The sequence below is a fragment of the Rasamsonia emersonii genome (assembly GCF_000968595.1).
Source record: "Rasamsonia emersonii CBS 393.64 chromosome Unknown ctg1118621760097, whole genome shotgun sequence".
NCBI classification, from domain to species: Eukaryota; Fungi; Ascomycota; class Eurotiomycetes; order Eurotiales; family Trichocomaceae; genus Rasamsonia; species Rasamsonia emersonii.
Genome location: NW_013563190.1, coordinates 1 through 19,139, shown reverse-complemented (window position 1 = coordinate 19,139; position 19,139 = coordinate 1). Strand labels below are relative to the sequence as shown.

General features: G+C 52.7%; 5 protein-coding genes across 5 annotated transcripts; 1 reads left to right on the top strand and 4 right to left on the bottom strand.

Moving 5' to 3' along the window:
- Positions 1-535: 535 nt before the first annotated feature.
- On the bottom strand, positions 536-1,592 carry T310_4146 (Isopenicillin N-CoA epimerase; the record flags this gene model as incomplete). Its single annotated transcript, XM_013472958.1, has 2 exons — positions 536-1,434; positions 1,511-1,592. The coding sequence occupies 2 exons, from the start codon at positions 1,590-1,592 to the stop codon at positions 536-538; spliced, it is 981 nt and encodes a 326-aa protein (XP_013328412.1).
- A 404-nt stretch (positions 1,593-1,996) lies between these two features.
- On the bottom strand, positions 1,997-2,957 carry T310_4145 (WW domain protein; the record flags this gene model as incomplete). Its single annotated transcript, XM_013472957.1, has 4 exons — positions 1,997-2,003; positions 2,129-2,292; positions 2,366-2,451; positions 2,510-2,957. The coding sequence occupies 4 exons, from the start codon at positions 2,955-2,957 to the stop codon at positions 1,997-1,999; spliced, it is 705 nt and encodes a 234-aa protein (XP_013328411.1).
- A 919-nt stretch (positions 2,958-3,876) lies between these two features.
- On the bottom strand, positions 3,877-5,150 carry T310_4144 (Gibberellin 20-oxidase; the record flags this gene model as incomplete). Its single annotated transcript, XM_013472956.1, has 3 exons — positions 3,877-4,799; positions 4,876-4,977; positions 5,057-5,150. 3 exons carry the CDS (start codon positions 5,148-5,150, stop codon positions 3,877-3,879), a joined length of 1,119 nt encoding a protein of 372 aa, XP_013328410.1.
- Positions 5,151-11,902: 6,752 nt separating this feature from the next.
- On the top strand, positions 11,903-13,901 carry T310_4142 (uncharacterized protein; the record flags this gene model as incomplete). The annotated part of the gene is made up of 3 exons (XM_013472955.1): positions 11,903-12,070; positions 12,133-12,410; positions 12,470-13,901. The coding sequence occupies 3 exons, from the start codon at positions 11,903-11,905 to the stop codon at positions 13,899-13,901; spliced, it is 1,878 nt and encodes a 625-aa protein (XP_013328409.1).
- Positions 13,902-14,434: 533 nt separating this feature from the next.
- T310_4141 (Spindle pole body associated protein SnaD) lies at positions 14,435-17,692 on the bottom strand (the record flags this gene model as incomplete). The annotated part of the gene is made up of 3 exons (XM_013472954.1): positions 14,435-16,818; positions 17,101-17,113; positions 17,417-17,692. The coding sequence occupies 3 exons, from the start codon at positions 17,690-17,692 to the stop codon at positions 14,435-14,437; spliced, it is 2,673 nt and encodes an 890-aa protein (XP_013328408.1).
- Positions 17,693-19,139: the final 1,447 nt, after the last annotated feature.

The following is a 19,139-nucleotide window of genomic DNA, read 5'->3' as shown; positions in this document are numbered from 1 at the left end:
GGCTGAGAGAATTCCAAATCTGAATCTGAATTCGTAGGGCTGAGATTGCTACGTATCTTGTACTGTATGTGTACTGTACATGAGTACTGTCATTATTATTCTGAATCGAATAAATATACTCCTGTCCTGTCCTGTCACGGAACGCCTAACCTGGCCAAGAAGATGAAGATGCAAAGATGCGTCCGTTCAACGACTGAATAACAGACAATATTGACAGAAATAGAAACCCAGCGGGTCGTAAGGAGTATGTCGAGCACGCGCAGCATCCGCAGCGCAGGTATGTACAGTATATATATCCGCTCAGCCAGCTCAATTAAACTGATCGCACTCTCTGGTTTATAATTTTGCATCCGCCTTGACCTTAATCAACGCCCCGTCCTGCTCATCGTATTCCCTCCCCCGTTCCCATCCGAGCCAGCTCCGAAGCGTCTCTTCTCCCCCGTGCCCAGGAACCAGGCCACCGCCCGTCCACCCGCCGTCATCCTGCGCAAAGGCCTTTCCCGGCGTATCGGCCAGGCTCACGGGGAGTCGTTGGTCATACCCGCTCTTCTCCAGCTCGGCCTGCTCCAGCACCGGCGTCGCGCAGGCGTCGGTTCCGTCGAAAATGGCCTCCCATTCCGCACGCGTCTTCTCCTTGAACTTCCTGGCGAATATCTCCCGTAGCGCGGGCCAGTTGGCCTTGTCGTCTCGTGCCGGGAGATCCTCCATCTTCAGACCTAGGCCCTTGAGCAGCGCCGCGTAGAACTGCGGCTCCAGCGCCCCCACCGCAAAGTATTTCCCCGCGTCCTTCGTCTCGTATGTCGTGTAGTACGGACACCCCCCCGTCGAGGAGGTTTTCTCCCCGCCGATCTCCCCACAATGGCGTGTGCAGCGCCAGCCGCGGCATCGTGGCCAGGTACGCGGACCCGTCGACCATGTTGGCCTCGACGACCTGGCCGCGGCCGGTGCGCTGGCGGGTGATCAGCGCCAGCAGGATACCCAGGAAGCACATGGCACCGCCGCCGGCAAAGTCTCCGAGGATGTTGGCGGGCGGATAGGGGTTATCGCCGGCGCGGCCCAGCATGGACAGCACGCCCGAGACGGCGAGGTAGTTGATGTCGTGGCCCGCCATGTCCTTGTACTTCCCATCGCGACGGAACCCCGTCATGCGGGCGACGATGAGCTGCGGGTTCTGCTTCAGCAGGACGTCGGTGGGCGAGAGGCCCAGGCGCTCCAGCACGCCGGGCCGGAAGGGGTCGATGAGCACGTCCGCCTTGGCGAGCAGCGAGAGGAGCACCGCCCGCGACGCCAGGTTCTTCAGGTCCAGACAGATGGAGGTTTTATGTCGCGTGAGCAAGTCGGCTGCGACAGGCGGGATCGGACTCGAGCCCTGCGGCCGGTCGACGCGGAGGACGGAGGCGCCATAATCAGCGAGGAGAAGGCCAGCGAAGGGTCCTAGAAATCAACCAGAAGTCAGAAGTTAGCTGTTATGTCAACGCAATTCGACAGGGGAAGAATAATCATGACAAACCCGGCGCCAACCCGGCTAGCTCGACGACACGGACCCCTGAGAGGGGATAAGAAGTGGCTGTAGCTGTATCCGTAGCCACCATGTGCAGAATATTGCTGAACTGCCTTCACTCGGATTAGATTCTTATTTCTTTGGTACAGATTCCTTGCGTACCACGGTCCCTGTCCGAAGACGTCACGACGCGACGAGAATTAAAGACAGAACAGATATTGACGTGGAATTGAATCGCGAGATAAGATAGGCATTAATCTATTCAGGACATTATGCAAGACAAGAACAAAGAGAAGAAAAGAAAGAATGAAGATAATGCGTTTGAGGTGAACCTAGGTAATTCATGGTTAGAGTTGGTTGTTGTTTGTTCCCCGCGGCGCGGGCCGAGGAAGAGCAATTAATTAATGCGGGGAATAATACTTCGAACGGACTGTCAACACAACGGCAATATTCTACTCCAGAGAAATAATTCTCTATACCCTGGCCAAGGAACATCTATTTCCTAGAGACATAGTATAGTGTAGCTCGTCACGAAATACAGTAGTCAGTATATGCACTCAAGAGAACGAGCAGCATATAATGGCAATCGTATCTGCACAGCTGCAACTGTGTATGTACTTGCTTTACCACCCATCTCGCCCTTCCTCGACACCGGCGTCATAGGCACCCTCGACCTCGTCGCCGAACCGTTCGACCTCGCCGACCTTCTCGCCGACCCATTCGGCCGCCTCCTCGGGGGCGTTTTCCACGTCGTATTTGGCGCGTTCGTAGCCGTATTCCACCTCGCCGACCTGGGAGAAGACGTGATCAGTCAGATATCCAAGACAAGACTATCGGCGGATTGATTTTTGTTTTGGTAGATACCTTCTCGCCAGTCCATTCGGCGGCGTTTTCGGGGAACTCCTCGACATCCTCTTTGATTTCCTCCTTCTTTTCTTCCCACTCGTCATCTACCCCGGTCGTAGATCGTCAGCAACTATTTTCTATGGGAGGAGAGGGACAACGTACGGATCTTCTCTCCCTCGTGCATCAGGATAGCACCACCGATCGCGCCGGCAGCCGCCCCCGCAGCGGCATACAGCATTTTGTGATCCTTTTTGGGCTTCTCCTCCTCGTAGTACTCGCGCTTCTCCACGACCTCCTCCTGCTGGTATCCACCACCGTATCCGCCACCGTATCCGGAGGAGCCGTATCCTGGAGCGCCATACCCTGGACCACCATACCCAGAGCCATACCCTGGGGCGCCGTATCCTGGCCGCTCCCAGGTCCTCTCCCCAGTCTGCTCGTTGACGTAGAACCAGCGTCCATCGGCCTCCGACCAGCGGGCGACCCAGGGCGCGGGCAGCGGCGGGCCAGGAGGCGGCGGGGGAGCGTAGTCGTAGCGGCGCTCTTCAACAACCTCTTCCTCGCGGCCACCGCCGGCGAACTTCTCAACGACTTTCTCGACGAAGTCCATGGTGGTAAGATAAGAGGATTTCTGTCCGACGACAATAAAGAAACGTGTCTTGTTGGTTGGTTGGTAGGTAAGTAATTAAATGAGGTAGAAAGGAGGTATAGGTAGGTAGCTGGGAGAAAGCTCGCAGATGAAGGCTGGAAGGAAGGTCGAGCTATTTTAACTTAACTCCCTGTTTGATTATGAGCTGCACCAACCCCGCCATGATGACTATCTGCTCCTTTTTCGTGACGACTGACCTATTTCCTGGGACTGCCCTGCGGCCCTATCAGCGGCCCCGGCGGCTGCAGCCTCGCAGCCATGAGTGCAGCAGGCAGTGTCAGATCGTATCACCGGAATGGGGTCACTAGTGTAATTAATTACTAGTGGCGTTAGGCAGTGGTTCACCGTTCGAGAAAGTCGCGCAGTAGTCACTAATTTAATGCGTGGAGGTAATAAAATAGCAACAGTCCACTGGCGCCGTCGGGGGAGAATCAGTCGAATCAGTGAAGAAGCCAGACCAGCCAGATGCAACAGAGGCTGCCAAAAATATCCATCAGCCCTGTACTTGGCTCTCCTGCTGATGGAGATGCAGCAGCAGCATGATGCAGGCCGTCTGTTTCGCGTGAATTCATCGCCTCGTGCTCTGGGCATGTGGAGCGTGGCTGTTGGGTCGGGTCGACCCGCAGCGCCAAGGCTGCCGGGCTAAGCTTGGCGGTCGTCGCAGCTGGTGACGATGGTTATGCAGATCGCCATATCTGATGGAGATGGACTTGCTGTAGATCTGGCATGTCCTGACTCCTCCATACGTGTGGTAGGAATCGATGGGAAGACATCCTTCTCTTCACTCCTCAACATGGAAATGAATGCGTTCATGTTAATGATATTGTCTAGATAAACACTATCCTGTCTCTCAGACTGTGTCTATACTCCGTATGCGTGACTACTCGTGGAATATCCTCGCCTTCGCATTGCCCAGTTGAAAGTTCTCCGTCTTGTCTGCCGGTGGCTTGTCCCAGTTCTTCTGCACTCTCCCGCGCACCCAGTCGCCCGCCTTGATGCCATCGCCCTCGCCGTCCTCGTCGTCTTTCTTCAGGCCCAGCCGTCGGAGGAGCGGGCTGTCGACCGTCTTCAGATCCAGCCCATCCTCCGGCCGGACGAAGTAGAGCACTCCCAGACGGTCAATGTGCGCCTGGTCCGGCGGCGGCGCGATCACCCGGTGGATGCTGCTCTTCAGGAACCCGTTGGTCCAGAATTGCAGCGCGTCGGCGATGTTCACCGTGATGGCGTTCTCCAGGGGCTTCACCCACTTCCAGCTGCCGTCCGGCGCCTTGATCTGCAGCGCCGCCACGGGCTGCCGGAACAGCAGCGTCAGACTGCCAAAGTCCGTGTGGCCCCGCGTCATGATGTTGTTGTACTTCTCATTCTCCTCGGGTGTCCGCGCGCGGTAGATCATGTACCGCAGGTGGCAGTCGCTGCTACCCTCGTAGCGGTGGCCGTTGACGAGATAATCTTCCGGCAGCTCGAGCAGAGTGGCGATGATCCGGAGCAGCTTGTAGACGATGTTCTCGTGGACGAACCGATGGAAGCGCTCGATCTCGGCGTAGTGCCGCAGGATGACGTCCGGGTGCGAGCGCTGGTATTTCGGGATGAACTTGAACACGTTGTACAGCTCGACATTGTCCCGGAGGCCTGGGAACAGTTCAATGGCTCCCAGCGGCCGGTAGCCGTTGTAGTTTCCGGCCTCGAGGTCCGCGCGGTGTTTGAGCCGCTCTTCCACAGGCAGTTCGAACAGCTCTTTGCCAATGGCGTACTGCCGGTCGATTTCTTCCTGGCTGAGTCCGAAGTTGGTGATGTAGAAGAATCCTGGCAGAACAAGCGTTCATGAGCGCTGCCGTATATTCATCAAGCTCTACTGATAACACAGTACAAGATTACTTACCTATGTTTTGCACTGCATCTCTCAGCTGTTCCGCCAATTTCTGCTTGCCTCCAGGCACGTCATACAGGGAGAGGTCGAGGGTGACGAGATCAGCCCAGTCGACTAGAATAGTGACGTTAGTACACGTATTGACCTAACAGACTTCTCTTCCAAGTCAAAGAAGCAAGCATGGATGACCCACGATCGTATTTCGTCTCCGGGACATGAACATAAGGCTTCAGGTCGGAAGAACCCGCTTGCGGAGGAAGACCTGGCTGAGTAGCGACTTCGGTCATGGTGTGTGCTGCTGCTGCTGTGTGCACCGTACCTAGCTATCTCAGAGAAAAAAAAATCAAACAGGACTCTGGTATTTGGGGGGTAGTATATATAAGTCTTCAGAATAAATAACACCACCCACCTATTTATTCTTAAACAAGACCGTTCTAAGTCCTAACCAGCGCCGATATCGAATTCTATCGCTCCAACCCGGCCATATTATCGGTTCTTGGCCCGAACAATGGAGGAGGGGCGACAGAGCAGTAATCGAAGCGAGCACGAATCAGAATGCAGTTTTTTTTTTCTCTAATTGAAAAGCCATATCGTGTATGAGGATGATGGTGTCAGTGCCGGTGCTGTGTTGTGGTGGTGGTTGGATGATGACAGACCGGGACGGGATTGCGTGAGAGGAGGAGGGCAAGACGGCATGGCATTATACAATCCTTTTGGGAAAACGAAATTGCTTTTTCGGCACTGTGTTGCTAGTTCTGGGAACTCAGTACGCAGAATAAAAATATGGTGATTATTGAATCTTAATTAATTGATTTTTGATTGAGTGCAGCCTGACTGGAGATAACTATGGACGTTTTATTATTTTCTTCGTCTTCGTCTTCTTCTTCTTCTTCTTCTCTCTTTTTTTTTTAAAAAAAAAAGAAACAAATTTCATTATCTCCCGTACGGAGAAAGGGACATGAGAAATACCATGTTAACAGGAACTGCGATAATTAACTAGCTACACGATATGGACATCATGATTAATAAGAGTCAATCTCATATCCTACCCTACCACCACAAGTCTGAAACAATAAATAAATTTAAAGAATGTACTGTACATACATCAGATCAGGACGTATCGAAGCAGATTAGTAGTTATCAGCGCGTTGTTTGCTTCTGCTGATTGCAAATCCTGGATGTACATACGTACAGCAGAAGAAAATAATAGATAACCGTTAAAATGTCAACAACATTGTCAGATGCTAGGACAGAACATATCTTACTTTCCTTGGGAAATCTTCCATTTTCGATGATCAGATCATCTACAAGAGGCCGAGGATGGTGGTGAAGAGAGTGACCACGGCAAAGATTGGAGTCAAGTTTGCCTGACCGGCGGCTCCGGTGAAAACGGGCGCAGCCCCGGCCTGCGTGCTGCTGGGTTCAACAGGCACGCGCGACGTCTCGACAGAAGGCTTGACAGTCAAGCTCGATGGGCGAAGACCAGTTTCTGTCGGTCGAGCAACTCCGGAGCTGACAGGCTGCGGAACGACCACAACTGTCACCGAGCTCACCTCAGTCGAGGTGACATACTGGGTAGCGCCTACATGAGAACCACCGGATTGCTTGGACCCTTCAGGGAATGAGCTGTTGGAACCGGAACTCTCAGGGTTTCCGGAACCGCCAGAGCCCTGGGATGGATTGCCTGGAGTCGTTCCCGTTGCAGTGGCAGCGGCGGTTGCAGTGATGGGCAGTGTAAGCGTCACTGTTGTCGCGGTTGGTCCACAGTGGTCACACACAGTTACCTTGGTGGTCCATCCCGCTGGTGGTGGTGGATGAGCTTGAGTCACTGGACCACTGGTGGGAACGGTCTGGGTGGTAGTTGCAGAGACTGTACCTGGGCAATATGTCGTCGTGTACGTGGTCGTAATTGTGGTGAAGCCTGTAGGGCATATGTCAACGTACGAAGTGACGACGACAGTGGTGACAGTCTCAGGCACAGAGATCGCGCCAGTAGCAGTTGTAGCCGTTGTCGGAAGAGACACGCCGGACGTGACGATACCAGTAGCGGAATCAGTGACAGTCGAGCCAGAGCCGGGAGCTGTGTAAGTGAGACTGTTCGTTGGAGTCAACTTGGCAGTAGCACTGTGGCTGGACGAGACGTTCTTCCATGGAATTGAAATGCTCACGCCAGGGTTAGGCAATTTGGAACTCGACGCAACTGGGCTTGAGCTGGATGAAGGGCCGCTTTCAGGGCTGGAAGTGACAGAAGAAAGCCCAGAAGACCGGATAGAAGATGGTCTGGTACCTGAGACGGAAGACGAGCTGGTAGAACCTGAAGTGGGAGGTGGACTGGCAGCCGGAATAGAAGATGATTTTGAACCCGGAGTCGACGAAGGGCTGGCGCTAGGCGTGGATGAAGGGCTAGCACCCGGCGTAGAAGATGGCGTAGGAATTCCAACTGGGCTGGAGCTGGGTGACTGACTGGGGGAAACAGTTGTCGCTGAGCTGAAAGCGCTGGACGGTGAAGGAGTGAAAGTTGGCGTTAGCGTGCTAGATGGACTCGAGGAAGGAGTCGGGGTTGGCAGCAGAGGAGCTGCACAGTCATTCAGAATGCTCTTCATGCTGTCTGCATAGCTGGCATTGCCAATCCGGTTCTCGTCAGACGCCGTCGCCTCCCAGAGCATGATGCCTCCAAAGGTATCCGGATAGAGCGTGCTGACCAAGGGCCTGACCTCATCAGGGCTGAGGTAGAAGCCGGGGTTCGCAGCAGCCTCATTCGCAGGCAGACCGACAAGGAGTCGAGCGTTCGGATTAGCACTGTTCTTGACAACGGTGACCCAATCATCGAAGTTGAATCCCGGCGTGCCCTGCGCATAATTACTCGCGGCAAAGCTTGGGGTGTTGTAAAACTGGACCCAGATATAATCAAAGACAGCATTTTTGATGGCGTCACTAAGCTGTGCATCTGGGATCTGGCACTGAGGTGCACCCGAAATATAGAACTTGCGGCCTAGAACTTCATCGAAATGCGAACGCAATTGTTGGATCATCTTGGCATAGCCTAGAGGTGGTCAGCATCCAACGAAATCCAAAACTCTAGATCGCAAGGAGAGCTTGATATCGATGGGTACATACCGAAACCTCCGTTGTTTTCTACATCAAAGTCGAATCCATCGATGACCGCATCTCCAAACGGACGGGAATTGCCAGCCTGGACCCAGTCATGAGTCACCGGACCGAATGCGCTCCAGAGGAAGTCAGCAAACGATTCAGCAGACTCATCGCTGAGGATCTGCTGGTTTTGGGGCTTGCGCCGCCAAGGGAGAGCAAGACTTTCTTGCCAGCAGCCTGGCAGATTGGGATATCCTCGGCGATCTGCGAGCAACCCGAGAGCAGATCAGTCTTCACACCGTTGATCACGTATGTGCTGCCATCGCATTGGTTCTCAAAGTTCGACCCGGGATAGCCGCCAGGACCTTGGTCAGGGAAGACGTTGATGAACGCGAGATTGATGATATCAAGCGATGTCTCCTGGCAGAAGTGGCTCAGGCGTTGTTGATTAGCACCCTGGCCCTAGTCAAGATATCAGAATATTCATCCATCAAGGCTCGAAAATGATTGATCCTACATAGTACACCGCGACATTGGTCAAGGACTGGACATTGAGGGCAGCCGTGGCTGTGAGAAGAGACGTCGCGGGAACTGCAACCATTTTGGCAAATGGAACAAAGTGAATGACCACCGGTGAGGATTGGACAAGGATGACTGTAAGGCTAAAAGAGTGAAGTCTGGCAACGACGGACGATGTGTGACTGGGCTGTCAATGAAAGGACGCAGACAAACGTCTGCTGAGGCAGTCTGCCTTTGAGATGGCGGAAGGAGAGGATGCCTCGAGGATGGAAAATGTGAATAGGGTAAAGGGAAAAGAGGGGGAAGAGGCGTGGTAGAAGAAGAAAAGGATGAGAAGAAAGGTCATGTCGGCTGCCGTCAAAAGGGGAGTTACGCCGTACTCCGATGGTAGCTAGCTGGTGGTGCTGGTGACCCAGCCAAGATTCCACTACTAGAGACCAGGTCAGAAGGCCGAAAAGCCTTTCTAGACACAAGTTAAGGCTAATTGATTTACAAGTTAGACCTGCAGGGATCTTCAAGGCAAATGAGACTGGAGCCCTGAGTGGTGGAGCAGGAACCATTCCCATCGCCGTTTAAGTGCCACGCACAACAGGCACACATGCTAAAGGAATCCACCAAAGTTACTCTGTGTCGAAGTGTTAGCAAAGACCTTACTACAGAGCTCGATTGGAGGAGCAAGGATGCTGCCAAGAGAGAACGAGAGATGACTGAGTGCGGCTATGTTGGTGCAGCTGGGACGAGCAGGCTCGCTACACTAGTCTCTCTCCACTGTAATAGAAAAAGCCAGTCTACTGATGGAGAACCTTGGAATCAGAACGCCATGGTGCATCTATCGGATTTCATTTGTTGCATACTGGAAGTAAAGACTTGATGCTGCCGTGCAGGCTTGCAGGCTCAGAACATCCATTCTCCTGATTTTGTCCACGATCTGTACAAAACCTCAACCACAGCAAAAGAAAGAGAGACCCCACGTTGTCGATAACGTTGATATGAGTTGTGGCCCAGGGAAACATTCCATCAACAGCATCCGGTCCACCGTGATAAGAGCGCCAAGGCGCGTCGGGGTCTGCCAGGCACAGGTTGCCTGATATGGCAAGAGTCAAAAACGCACTTGCCAATGACAGCGTGGACGGCATGCTGCCAGTGTTGGAGGAAAGACCGACTGAGGGAAATCACGGCCGCAGAGCCTCAATTGGCCAGACCCATCGTAGGGCAGTTCGGAACTTCGGCTCCTGTGCGATCGTCCCTCGCACCTGCCTGTTCCTGCCAGCGGCTCTGTCGCTCTTTCCGTTTTCCTGAGATCCTCCGCATGTCTTCTCACCTTATCGAGATCTGGCATACGTCATACACATCACTCGTCCTTGATTCCGTCCTCAACTTATTGAGTCGGAACATTTTTCGATCAACTACGCGAAATCCAAGATCCAGTCTCTTCTTACCTGATGGGCATGTTACATGCACTGTCTCTAAGTCGGGCACAATCTGGACTGGCCGATGGAGTCTCAGCCTTGGCTGTTGGGCTGAACACGCTCCTCATTCCTCGACGGCTTTTGGCGGCGCTTGCGAAACCAACGGCTCACTGGAGGGCGAGAGACTGTGGGTCTTGATGCTGACCCTGGTCCCGGACTGTTGGTGAAGTTTGCGGAGCGATAAAATCACCCTAATGCGTCATTCACGCCGACTAAACTTCGAATATTATTAGGCAGACACCTGGAACACTGGAAGACACCAGATACCTTCCTACAAAGGAAGGAAGGATTCATAACGTCAGTTGATACTCCAAGACCAATTCGGATAGTGACAGGTTCCTCCACGCAATTTCCGTGTTCGATTTTTTTTCCTTTTTTTTTTCGTTTTATTCTTCCCCCCTCTTTTATTATTCTTATCGCCACGAAATTAAATTAAGTAACTGACGCATTGTGAGTGGATACTTCGCAGAGAGTTTAAACGATCATGTCCGTGGCAGCCTACGCGCTAGGCTAGAAGGTGCCGCTAGCAAGTCTCTTGCCAGCCAGACCGCGGAGGGGTACTCTGCAGGAGAGGTCGGCGATAATTTCAGGGGAACTTCCGACGTGCAAAGTACAGTTTATTTTTAACATTATTCAGTGAGAAATGTTCAGCGCTGTTGATGAAGGCTATCAGCCTCTGCAGAATACCTGATATTTTTCGAGGCTTAGTATGCCGAAGCCAAGCTGCGACGGACACTCGCATTCATGTACCTTTCATCGCTCTCGATCGAGAGACTGTATACTCGAACCCTTTCATATGACGTGTGCTAATGCACCCACAAGATTATCACGTCAGATTCTTCACTCCATTCCCTCCTTGATTAATTGACGAACAAGACTTGTGAGAATGGCAGGTTTCACTCACCACGCAAGGATCAGCTAGAGGGAATTCGCAGAACAGCGAATGGAGCATTAAAGGGAGAATACAGTCTTCACCGAAAGATCTAGATATTCTTAGAAATTGCCATGATCATTTTTTGAATTGTCTCATGGGTACAGGCTTCGATAAGATGTTCCTTATCGGGAAGGAGCGATCCGCAGGGCTTGACCCCGCTGGGTTAGTCTAGGGCTGGCAGTCACGGGCAGCGTCCATCCCTCTATCCCTCCGTCCAGCATCCCTTGCTGTTACGCCTCCTCGTGGGATGATGTCTTCAGATGCTCGGTCCTTGATGATGCATGGAAGTCTAGCACGAGTCTCCTGCATAATGGATCCCTTCAATATGTCTCAGTCTAAGCGATGTAGATCTGGGTTCTTCAACCTTAAACCGCGATGATCCTGTCCTGCGCAAATTCCACTGCTATCCCTTTCTGCCTCTGACGGCGTGCCTCTATTGGAGTCAGGACATCTTCGTCTCCTCCACTAAATGATTTTCCGTTTCGTCACAGGGTTCTAGCTATCTTACCAATCTGTGTCTTTCCCAGCTGGTGAGTCGCGTCGAGGTATGCGTTTCACGCGCGTCCCTGCAGACTCTGGCATGCAATACCATCACCAGCATTCCAGAAGACATCATGTGTCCACGAACTCTTTCTTATCAATCTAGGCCTGGCCAGGTCAACTCGAGCCTTTCTTCATGCCCGCCACGTCTGAGGATGCATTCCCTCCCCTCCTTTCCGCGGCGCGTTTGACGCGTCCAGCCCTGATGACATTTCTCATTTTAGTTCACCATGCTCCCATCTGAAGAACTTCAATTGCTTCTGTTTTCTCTTCTTCTTCTCTGGGGTGTCATCTCCAGTGCAAAGGCTATGATTCCTGGCCTGCTCTCTTTTCTCTGACAAGTTCTGCATTGCTCTGTCTCTTCCGTTGTGCTTGACATTCCATTCAAGGCAGTGCTTGCATAAAGAGCTTCTTGATGCTTGCATTTGCGCCTGATCTTTGAAGCTGGAAAGACAGCAGGACGATAAAGATGGCCGGCATAACCATGGCCGCTGCCCGGGGCCGCCGGGGGTGGATACGCCTGGTTATCTTTGTGGCTCTTTATCTGATGCTTTTGCAGTCGTTGTCCGAATGCGTGCTGGTCACATATTTGTATGGAACGGGACGTGTCGATGGAACCATGACCCCAAGTTTAATTCTGGGTCTCGTGGCAGTATGTTTTTTTTTCTTCTGGCGCTACTCGACTTTTCGAAGCTGACCATTCTTTTGACATAGTCCTTTCTTTCGGTCCCCTTCGTAGTTTTTCACTCCATCCTTTCCTGGCAGTACAAAAAGATGCGTGGATTCAATATTCCAAGAACCCCGCTGCATACAGCGTGCTCCTACTTGCCTCGCATCATGATCGTCGTGTGGTTGGCGTCATCTGTGGCAGGCTTGGTGGTAGTCTCGAAGCAAGCGACGTGTCACTCGCGCCTAGGAACACACCATCTGTGGCAGGCTGGAATTAGCTGTTCCCTCCATCGAGTTGCGATTGTGATTGCCGTACTGGCATTGTAAGCTGTCCCTGGACGAGCACCTGAATCGCCAATTGCTCTATGCTAACTATCTTCAGTATCACTGCCTGTGCTCTTTTCTTTTCTTTCCAAGTGTGTGAACGGCCTTATGATGCTTCGTTATTGGGCCTATATGCGCCGCAACGACCACCACGGGACGGAAGTATCTTATCGGAGTCTACTTGGGAAAGCGAGACGCTCAAGCACGAGATCTTCTATCTTTGCCGCCACCCCGACGCAGGCCCAGGCAACGGCGAATTGTACTGGTCACCAAACCACAGTTCCATCTTCGAGCAACCTGTTCGTCCTCCAAGCATTCGGTATCCGGGTGCTGCCCGGTTACGCCCACAACTGTCTGTCAACACGAACCCGGCCTCAATTCGACCAGAGATTGCATCATCACCGGTCGACAGCTCACCCAAGACGTCTCCAGTGGGAGACTCGTCCGAGGGATCGAACAGTGTGGGAAACGGCGTCTCGCCTCTCTCCCGAAACCCCTCGATGTCCTCGAGCTGGCAGCTGGGCACTGAGTCCGCGTTGACCAAAGCTTCCCCTCCAGAATTACCAGACGTACCAGAAGTTCCGGCAAAGCCCAAGCATGAGCGACAAAAATCATCCGTTTCTTCTCGCAAATTCCTCCCCAAGACGTTGACAAACTTTGTTGCTCTCTCTGAAGATCCGGAAATCCGCGCCCTGTCGTCTCCCCCATTGTCTGCCGATACCGACTCCGAGACGCAGGGTAGTGACGATTCCTCTGCAACGGCCGCAGTCTCGGAGCCGAACACTGACTCGTCACCGACTTCTGCCGCGAACATGGACTCAAATCAAGGGAACAATCTGCCCTCAAGCAATTCAAGTCCTCGAGATCCAGCCCCTGTCCTCCCCCCTCAACCTCTGGTTGTGCGCAAATCTCGTACTTCTTATATTGAACCGCCTCCCCGATCTATCCATCATCCTCACCACCCCAACTACATCCCGCCCCCTCCAAGGCCCATGGGACACGGACATGGTCACGGCCGCCCGATGACGCCTGATAATGGCATCATCAAACGTCGAAACACTAATCATCCGATCGGCTACCACCCCCACCACAGCGTTCGTCCTCCTCGGCCCCGGTATCCTCGAGTTGAACCATCTCACCTGCCGCGGCACACCCAAAGTCACCACTACAACCATCGTCCTCGACGCCCGCTGCCGGACTATCCTCGAAGATTCCATTCCCACCACCAATATCCTCGCTTTGATCCATCCAGGACCCTGCCTCCAATCCCCCGCTGCGACGACTTCGCGATTGTCTACCCAAGTACACGGCGACCGCGAAGCAGCACGTACGGTGGCATTAGCACTCTGGCCGAGACCGGGCTCGGCGCCAGCAAGAAGGCCGCACGAACGTCACTGAACCTGGCATCGGGCATATCGATCGAAGAAGACCACGATTTAGAAACGAACACCTACCGGGGTGCGGAGCGGACAAGTATGCATGGACTGTGAGAGCAAAAAGACAAAATACCCAAGGTTCCCAGAAATCCTTCTAGTTCAAAGTCTTAAGTTCTCCTTCTCTGTCTTTTCTGTCTTTTCATGATATGAGCCCATAGCAGGGGTCGAAACGACGTCGATTTCGTTTTTGTTTTTTCTTATCAGCACAAAACAGTAGTATAGTACACTGTATGTATGATATGGATATTACAAATGGACTTGACAAGAAGGGGGCTATTCTTTTTTTTCCTTTTTTTTTCTTTTCAACGACGAAGATGAGGATGAGTATTGATTAATTGTAATTGTTTGTTGAGCAAGCCAGCCAGCAGCCTTACGGTCTTACGGCTGGCATTGGAAAGTATGCCATGCTATTACGGAGTATACAGTAATGAATTTTTCTTCTCTATTACTTATTAAGCAAAGAGTACTCCAAAAAAAAAGCAAATGGGTTGCATTTCTCAGACATAATGCTTTTAATACACCGTACCCAGACCTAATGTACAGTACCGTACACGAATGTACGCATATACAAACGAATATTCATTCTTTCACGTCGAATGACGAACAACATACTTGTACCGATACCCCTGTTTGGGCCCACGGGAATCATCACCAGGACCGGGCTCTTTCGTCTTTCCGACTTCTTTCTCCCCCCAGGCCCACAGCAGCGCTTTGCTCATCTTGTCCCGCTCCTTCAGGAGGAGGTCAATCCGGCGCTCCCATTCTCGCTCGCGCTTCTCTATCGACCGGGCGATCCGTCGGTCCGCGTCGGCGGCGGCTTCTTCCTTGATTGCCAGGACGGACTCGAGTCTCTTTACCTCCGCTTTGAGGGCGGCGACTTCGCGCTCGTGCGAGGACGTCGAGTCGCGGAGGGCGCGGAGTTCCGATCGAAGGTCTGCCTCGCGTTGCTCTGATTCGGCCAGAAGGGCACGCAGGTTCTCCGCGGTCCCCGTGTAGGATTTTCGCAAGGTGGAGATGGCGCTGGCATGCGCGTCCTGCAGGCTCTTGATCTCGACTTGATGCGCCTCCTGGATGGCGCGATACTTCTGCTCATCCGATTCCTGCGGTAAGGTAGTAGGGGTTTTTGAACGGGCCGGGCTTGGCGGTCGGGCTGCTGTGCTCTTGCGAAGACGCTCAATGGTCTCCAGAGCGCTAGAACGCTCTTCCTTGACGCGCTGCAATTCTTCTCGAGCCTCGGCAAGATTGGCGTTGAGTTCGTGCAGTCGTGATGTCAGCCGGATGTTTTCGCTCTCGATAGTTGTGATGAGGGCCCGGGACTCGGTGACTAATTCCTGAGAACGTTTTAATTCCAGCTCGAGGGATTCCTTCGCCGAGGCTGTTTCCTTTGATTCCGCCTGAAGCTGGGTAATCTGCGTTCGCAGCTCGTCCGTCTCTTTCTGTGCTGTAGAGGCTTCCTGCAAAGCGGCATCAGAGGTCTTCTTTAACTGGCACCACGCTTTGAGCGAATCGAGGATTTCGTGGTATGTCTTGCCATTCGTTTCGATTGACAAGTCTGCGGCCAGGGTAGATAAGGCATTTTTCTGTGAGACGACTTCGGTTTTGGCCCGGTTGGCTTCGGCTTCCAACACGATATTCTTCTCCTCCAGCGGTCTATTCCGGTTTTCCAGCATACCAAGCCTCTCTTCAAGTGTATCGTATTCGCGGTTGACCTCGGCCAGATTTTCCACCAGTTGGCATACTTCCAGCACTCGGTCATCTAACTGAGCCTTGAGGTTTTCGATCTCGGTATTCTTTTGCCGAAGCTGAAGTTCTGTGTTGGACGCCATTTCGCGCAACTTGGACGTGCTGTCTTCCAGGGCTTCATCCCTCTTTTTCAGTTGCTCGCGTGCATCACTTAATTGCTGACGGAGGGACGCGAGCTCTTTGTCATCATTGGACGCTCGTTCATCTCGCTTTCGGAGTTCGGCCTTGAGATCGTCGATCTGCTGCTGAAGTGCTTCTGAGCTGTCGCTCGATTTCTGGAGAAGCCTATCTTTCTCGTCATTTTGCTCCTGCAACGCTTGAATCTGCTCTCGCAGCGTTTCTGCTTCATCACGTTTGGCATGTAACTCAGATAATAACGCGTCTTTCCTTTGCAGCTCTGCTCGTAGATATTGGATCTCCTCAGCGGCGGATTCTGCTTCCAAGGCTCTTTCTTGATTCGCTCGAATTTTCTCGTCCCTATCACGTAGCTCATCCTGGAGATGCTCAATTTCCCGGAGAACCGTGGCATATGTGTCGTCTTCGGGGTGCTGTTCCTCTACCGGCTTCGCTGGCGTCCCAGGCTGATCCGGACTATCGGCAAAGTTCTCTTCGATGTCTTCCAAGTGCGTTCCTTCTTTCCCTGTGCTGGTATTCTTTCCCCGCCAAAGGTGTGAGGGAGTGGACATGTCAACTGGAGGGCCGAATTCACTGTAGTCACCCTCCTCCGCGCGGGAGTCGAGACGCTGGTGCTCCTGCTTCCCGACAAGGTCCTCCTTCCGCCGGTCTGTTGCATCTCCACTTCCCAGGATATACTTCTCTATGTTCATGGTAAAGTCTTCCGGTCCACCAATCTCCGAGTCTTTGTCGTCGTCCTCGGGCACGTCCAGCGGATGCGGATCACGGTTCTTGCCTCCATCTGGAAGCTTGCTCCAATCGATGGTGTACTGCGCGAGTCGCTTGTCGAGGTCGTTTTGTGCCGGCCGCGGATTTGCGGACGTGTTCTTGGAAGGGCCTTGGACGTCGGCGTCTCTCGATGAGCGACGGGTGGCTGGTCGTTCGCGGTTCTCGGCTGCTGAGTTCTGACGCGTCCGAACCACCTGGGGAGGAGAGGATGGGATAGCAGGACTTCCTAGAGTGGAAGTGCCTATAGTGTCGTGCGATGTCGGAAACGGCGACGTGAACACCGGCATGGTGCCGACGCGTAGAGCTCCAGGAAGCTGCTTGCTTGCTGTTTGTTTGGAAGGTCAACAAGGTCTAAAAATGCGAGTAGATATATTTTTCAATTCTGTATGCCTGCTGTCATAGTAGACGTTGGACAATACAGAATGACCGGGGCTCGAGAGTGCTAGGAATAGAAGCAATCATACAAGAATAACCTCTATCGAATAACGTTCGCCGGCGCGCGGCGGGTTGATTCGCGGCCGTTGTTTATGGCAGCCCGATGCGGCCTAGCGCGGTCGGCCGCGGTTCCGGTGACGTAAAACGCCGAATCAATTCATGACATTCATACAATCATAGCATAACTATAGACTACACAAGACAGTGCATCTATCTACATTCTTGCTTTGAAGAACACAAAATTCCTGAGGCCTGTTCACTCTTCCCTAAATGGGTTCTGACTGCGCGCTATCCCTCCCTTCCTCCCCGCCTGTCGAGCCCTTTCACTCCCTTTCTGGAACGAGGCGCCCGAGGCACGTCCACCTTTGGAAGCGATTGCGCGCTGATGGATTATGCCAGAGTTAAATCGAGATCAATTGCCAAAGAAAAAAAACAGGGGAGAAGAATGATCCAACTAGGTAGGTAGGTAGGTAGATGGTGCTCCTTACCTGCTTCCCCGGGTCCATGTTATGAAACCCCCCGACGCCTCTCGCCTTTCCACCTTTCTGGCCTCCCTTGCGGGCGATCTCCCTCATTTCATCTTTCGGCCGGTTGATGAAGTTTCCGGGATTCGGGTGCTTGTACTGCTTTGTTGGCGGCGTGATGGTGGTCGCCAGGCTTCTCCAGATCCTACCAGCGCCCCTGGGCGCGATGGAAGAAGAAGGGAAGAAGAGGAGAGACCCGAAACTGCTGCTGCTGCTGCTGGGACTGCTGAGCAGATGCATACTTGTACGACAGCGAGATATGACAAGCGAATTCATCATGATGGGTAGCATAAACCTGTCTGTATATTTTTTTTCGAAATGCGGAGAAATTCCTTAAAAAACAGGGTACGAAGAATTGAAAGAAGAGGAGAAAAATATGAGACATTCAGGAAATACGCCTCGAGTCTGCTGAGAACATCAACATGTGGCTGATTTGGAAGAAATGTGCCACTTGTGGCTGAGATTGGGTCATCGTGCTATCAGGATGTCGTCACGTACCATCTAATGACAGTGCTGCTAGCAACGATAGGCAGAGATCAGGTCGTGTGAAATCTTGTTATTATTGTCAGCAGTAACCACCTATGTAACGAAGAAGGCGGGTAACGCGAGAGATCCACGGATTTGGTCTAATCGAATTACTAGTTACTTGGGGTGGAAGTTGTAAAGTTACCTAGGCCGGGGAAGGATGATGTCCAGATAAGAATTCTGATCGTCCTGCCGTAGTTGCATAATTCTAATTGGGTGCAACCCTGTCAGGCGTGCCGATAGCAGGGGATTGCAGGTATGAATATTCCTTCTTTGGGCGCTCTGCGTGTTTAGGTGCGTGATTGCTGTCGATCTTGTTTTAGCGGTTGCAATGGATTAAGTATACAGGATATCGACCTCATGTCCGCCCCAAAGGGTGGGTGTATGAGGTTCCCCCTGAGTAGAGTGTAAAGAGAGGCGCCTCTATTTGGTTGACTGTCTATTGTGGCATTAATTATCTCTCGAGATGCGGTGGATTGATTCTTTCCTCGTCACCGTTCAAACTCTCGTGACGCCTGCTCTCTCTCAAGACACGACTTCGACTGCTGTCGCGCAGTCTCAGCTGGATTCTCTGGCCAGCTATGCCTACAACATCACCATTGCTTCTCTAAACAACAGCACACTCAACTGCACGCTGGATAGCCTGCAAACTCGAAAAGAATGGTGAACGCTCTTCTGTAGAAATGCCATTCCTTTTCCAATATCCAGCCTAACGAATCGAATCAGGTCTACATACTCGACAGCCGAGAAAAAGGAATACGTCAACGCCGTGCTCTGCCTCCAGAGCAAGCCATCGATTACGCCCTCCAACCTGGCGCCCGGAACCAGGACGCGCTACGACGATTTCATAGCCACCCATATCAACCAGACGCTGGGAATCCATTGCACGGTCCCTAAAGGAGGGGGGGGGAAACCAAAATCTACTCCATAAATCAATGAGACGGTTAGCCAGCTGCCAGAAACGGCGACATTCGACGCCGTTTTTCGCGTCGCTCTAACCACCCGTTCCCACCACGCCCATCCCCTCTTCTTGCCACGCACCCTCACCCATCACGTGACCCATTGGCTGCCCCTTAGTGCCTGGCCCAGCCCGCGCTTGCTCGCGCACGGCTGCTCCCTCAGGACCCGTTCATCCATTTCATCTACTCACCTCACACTCACC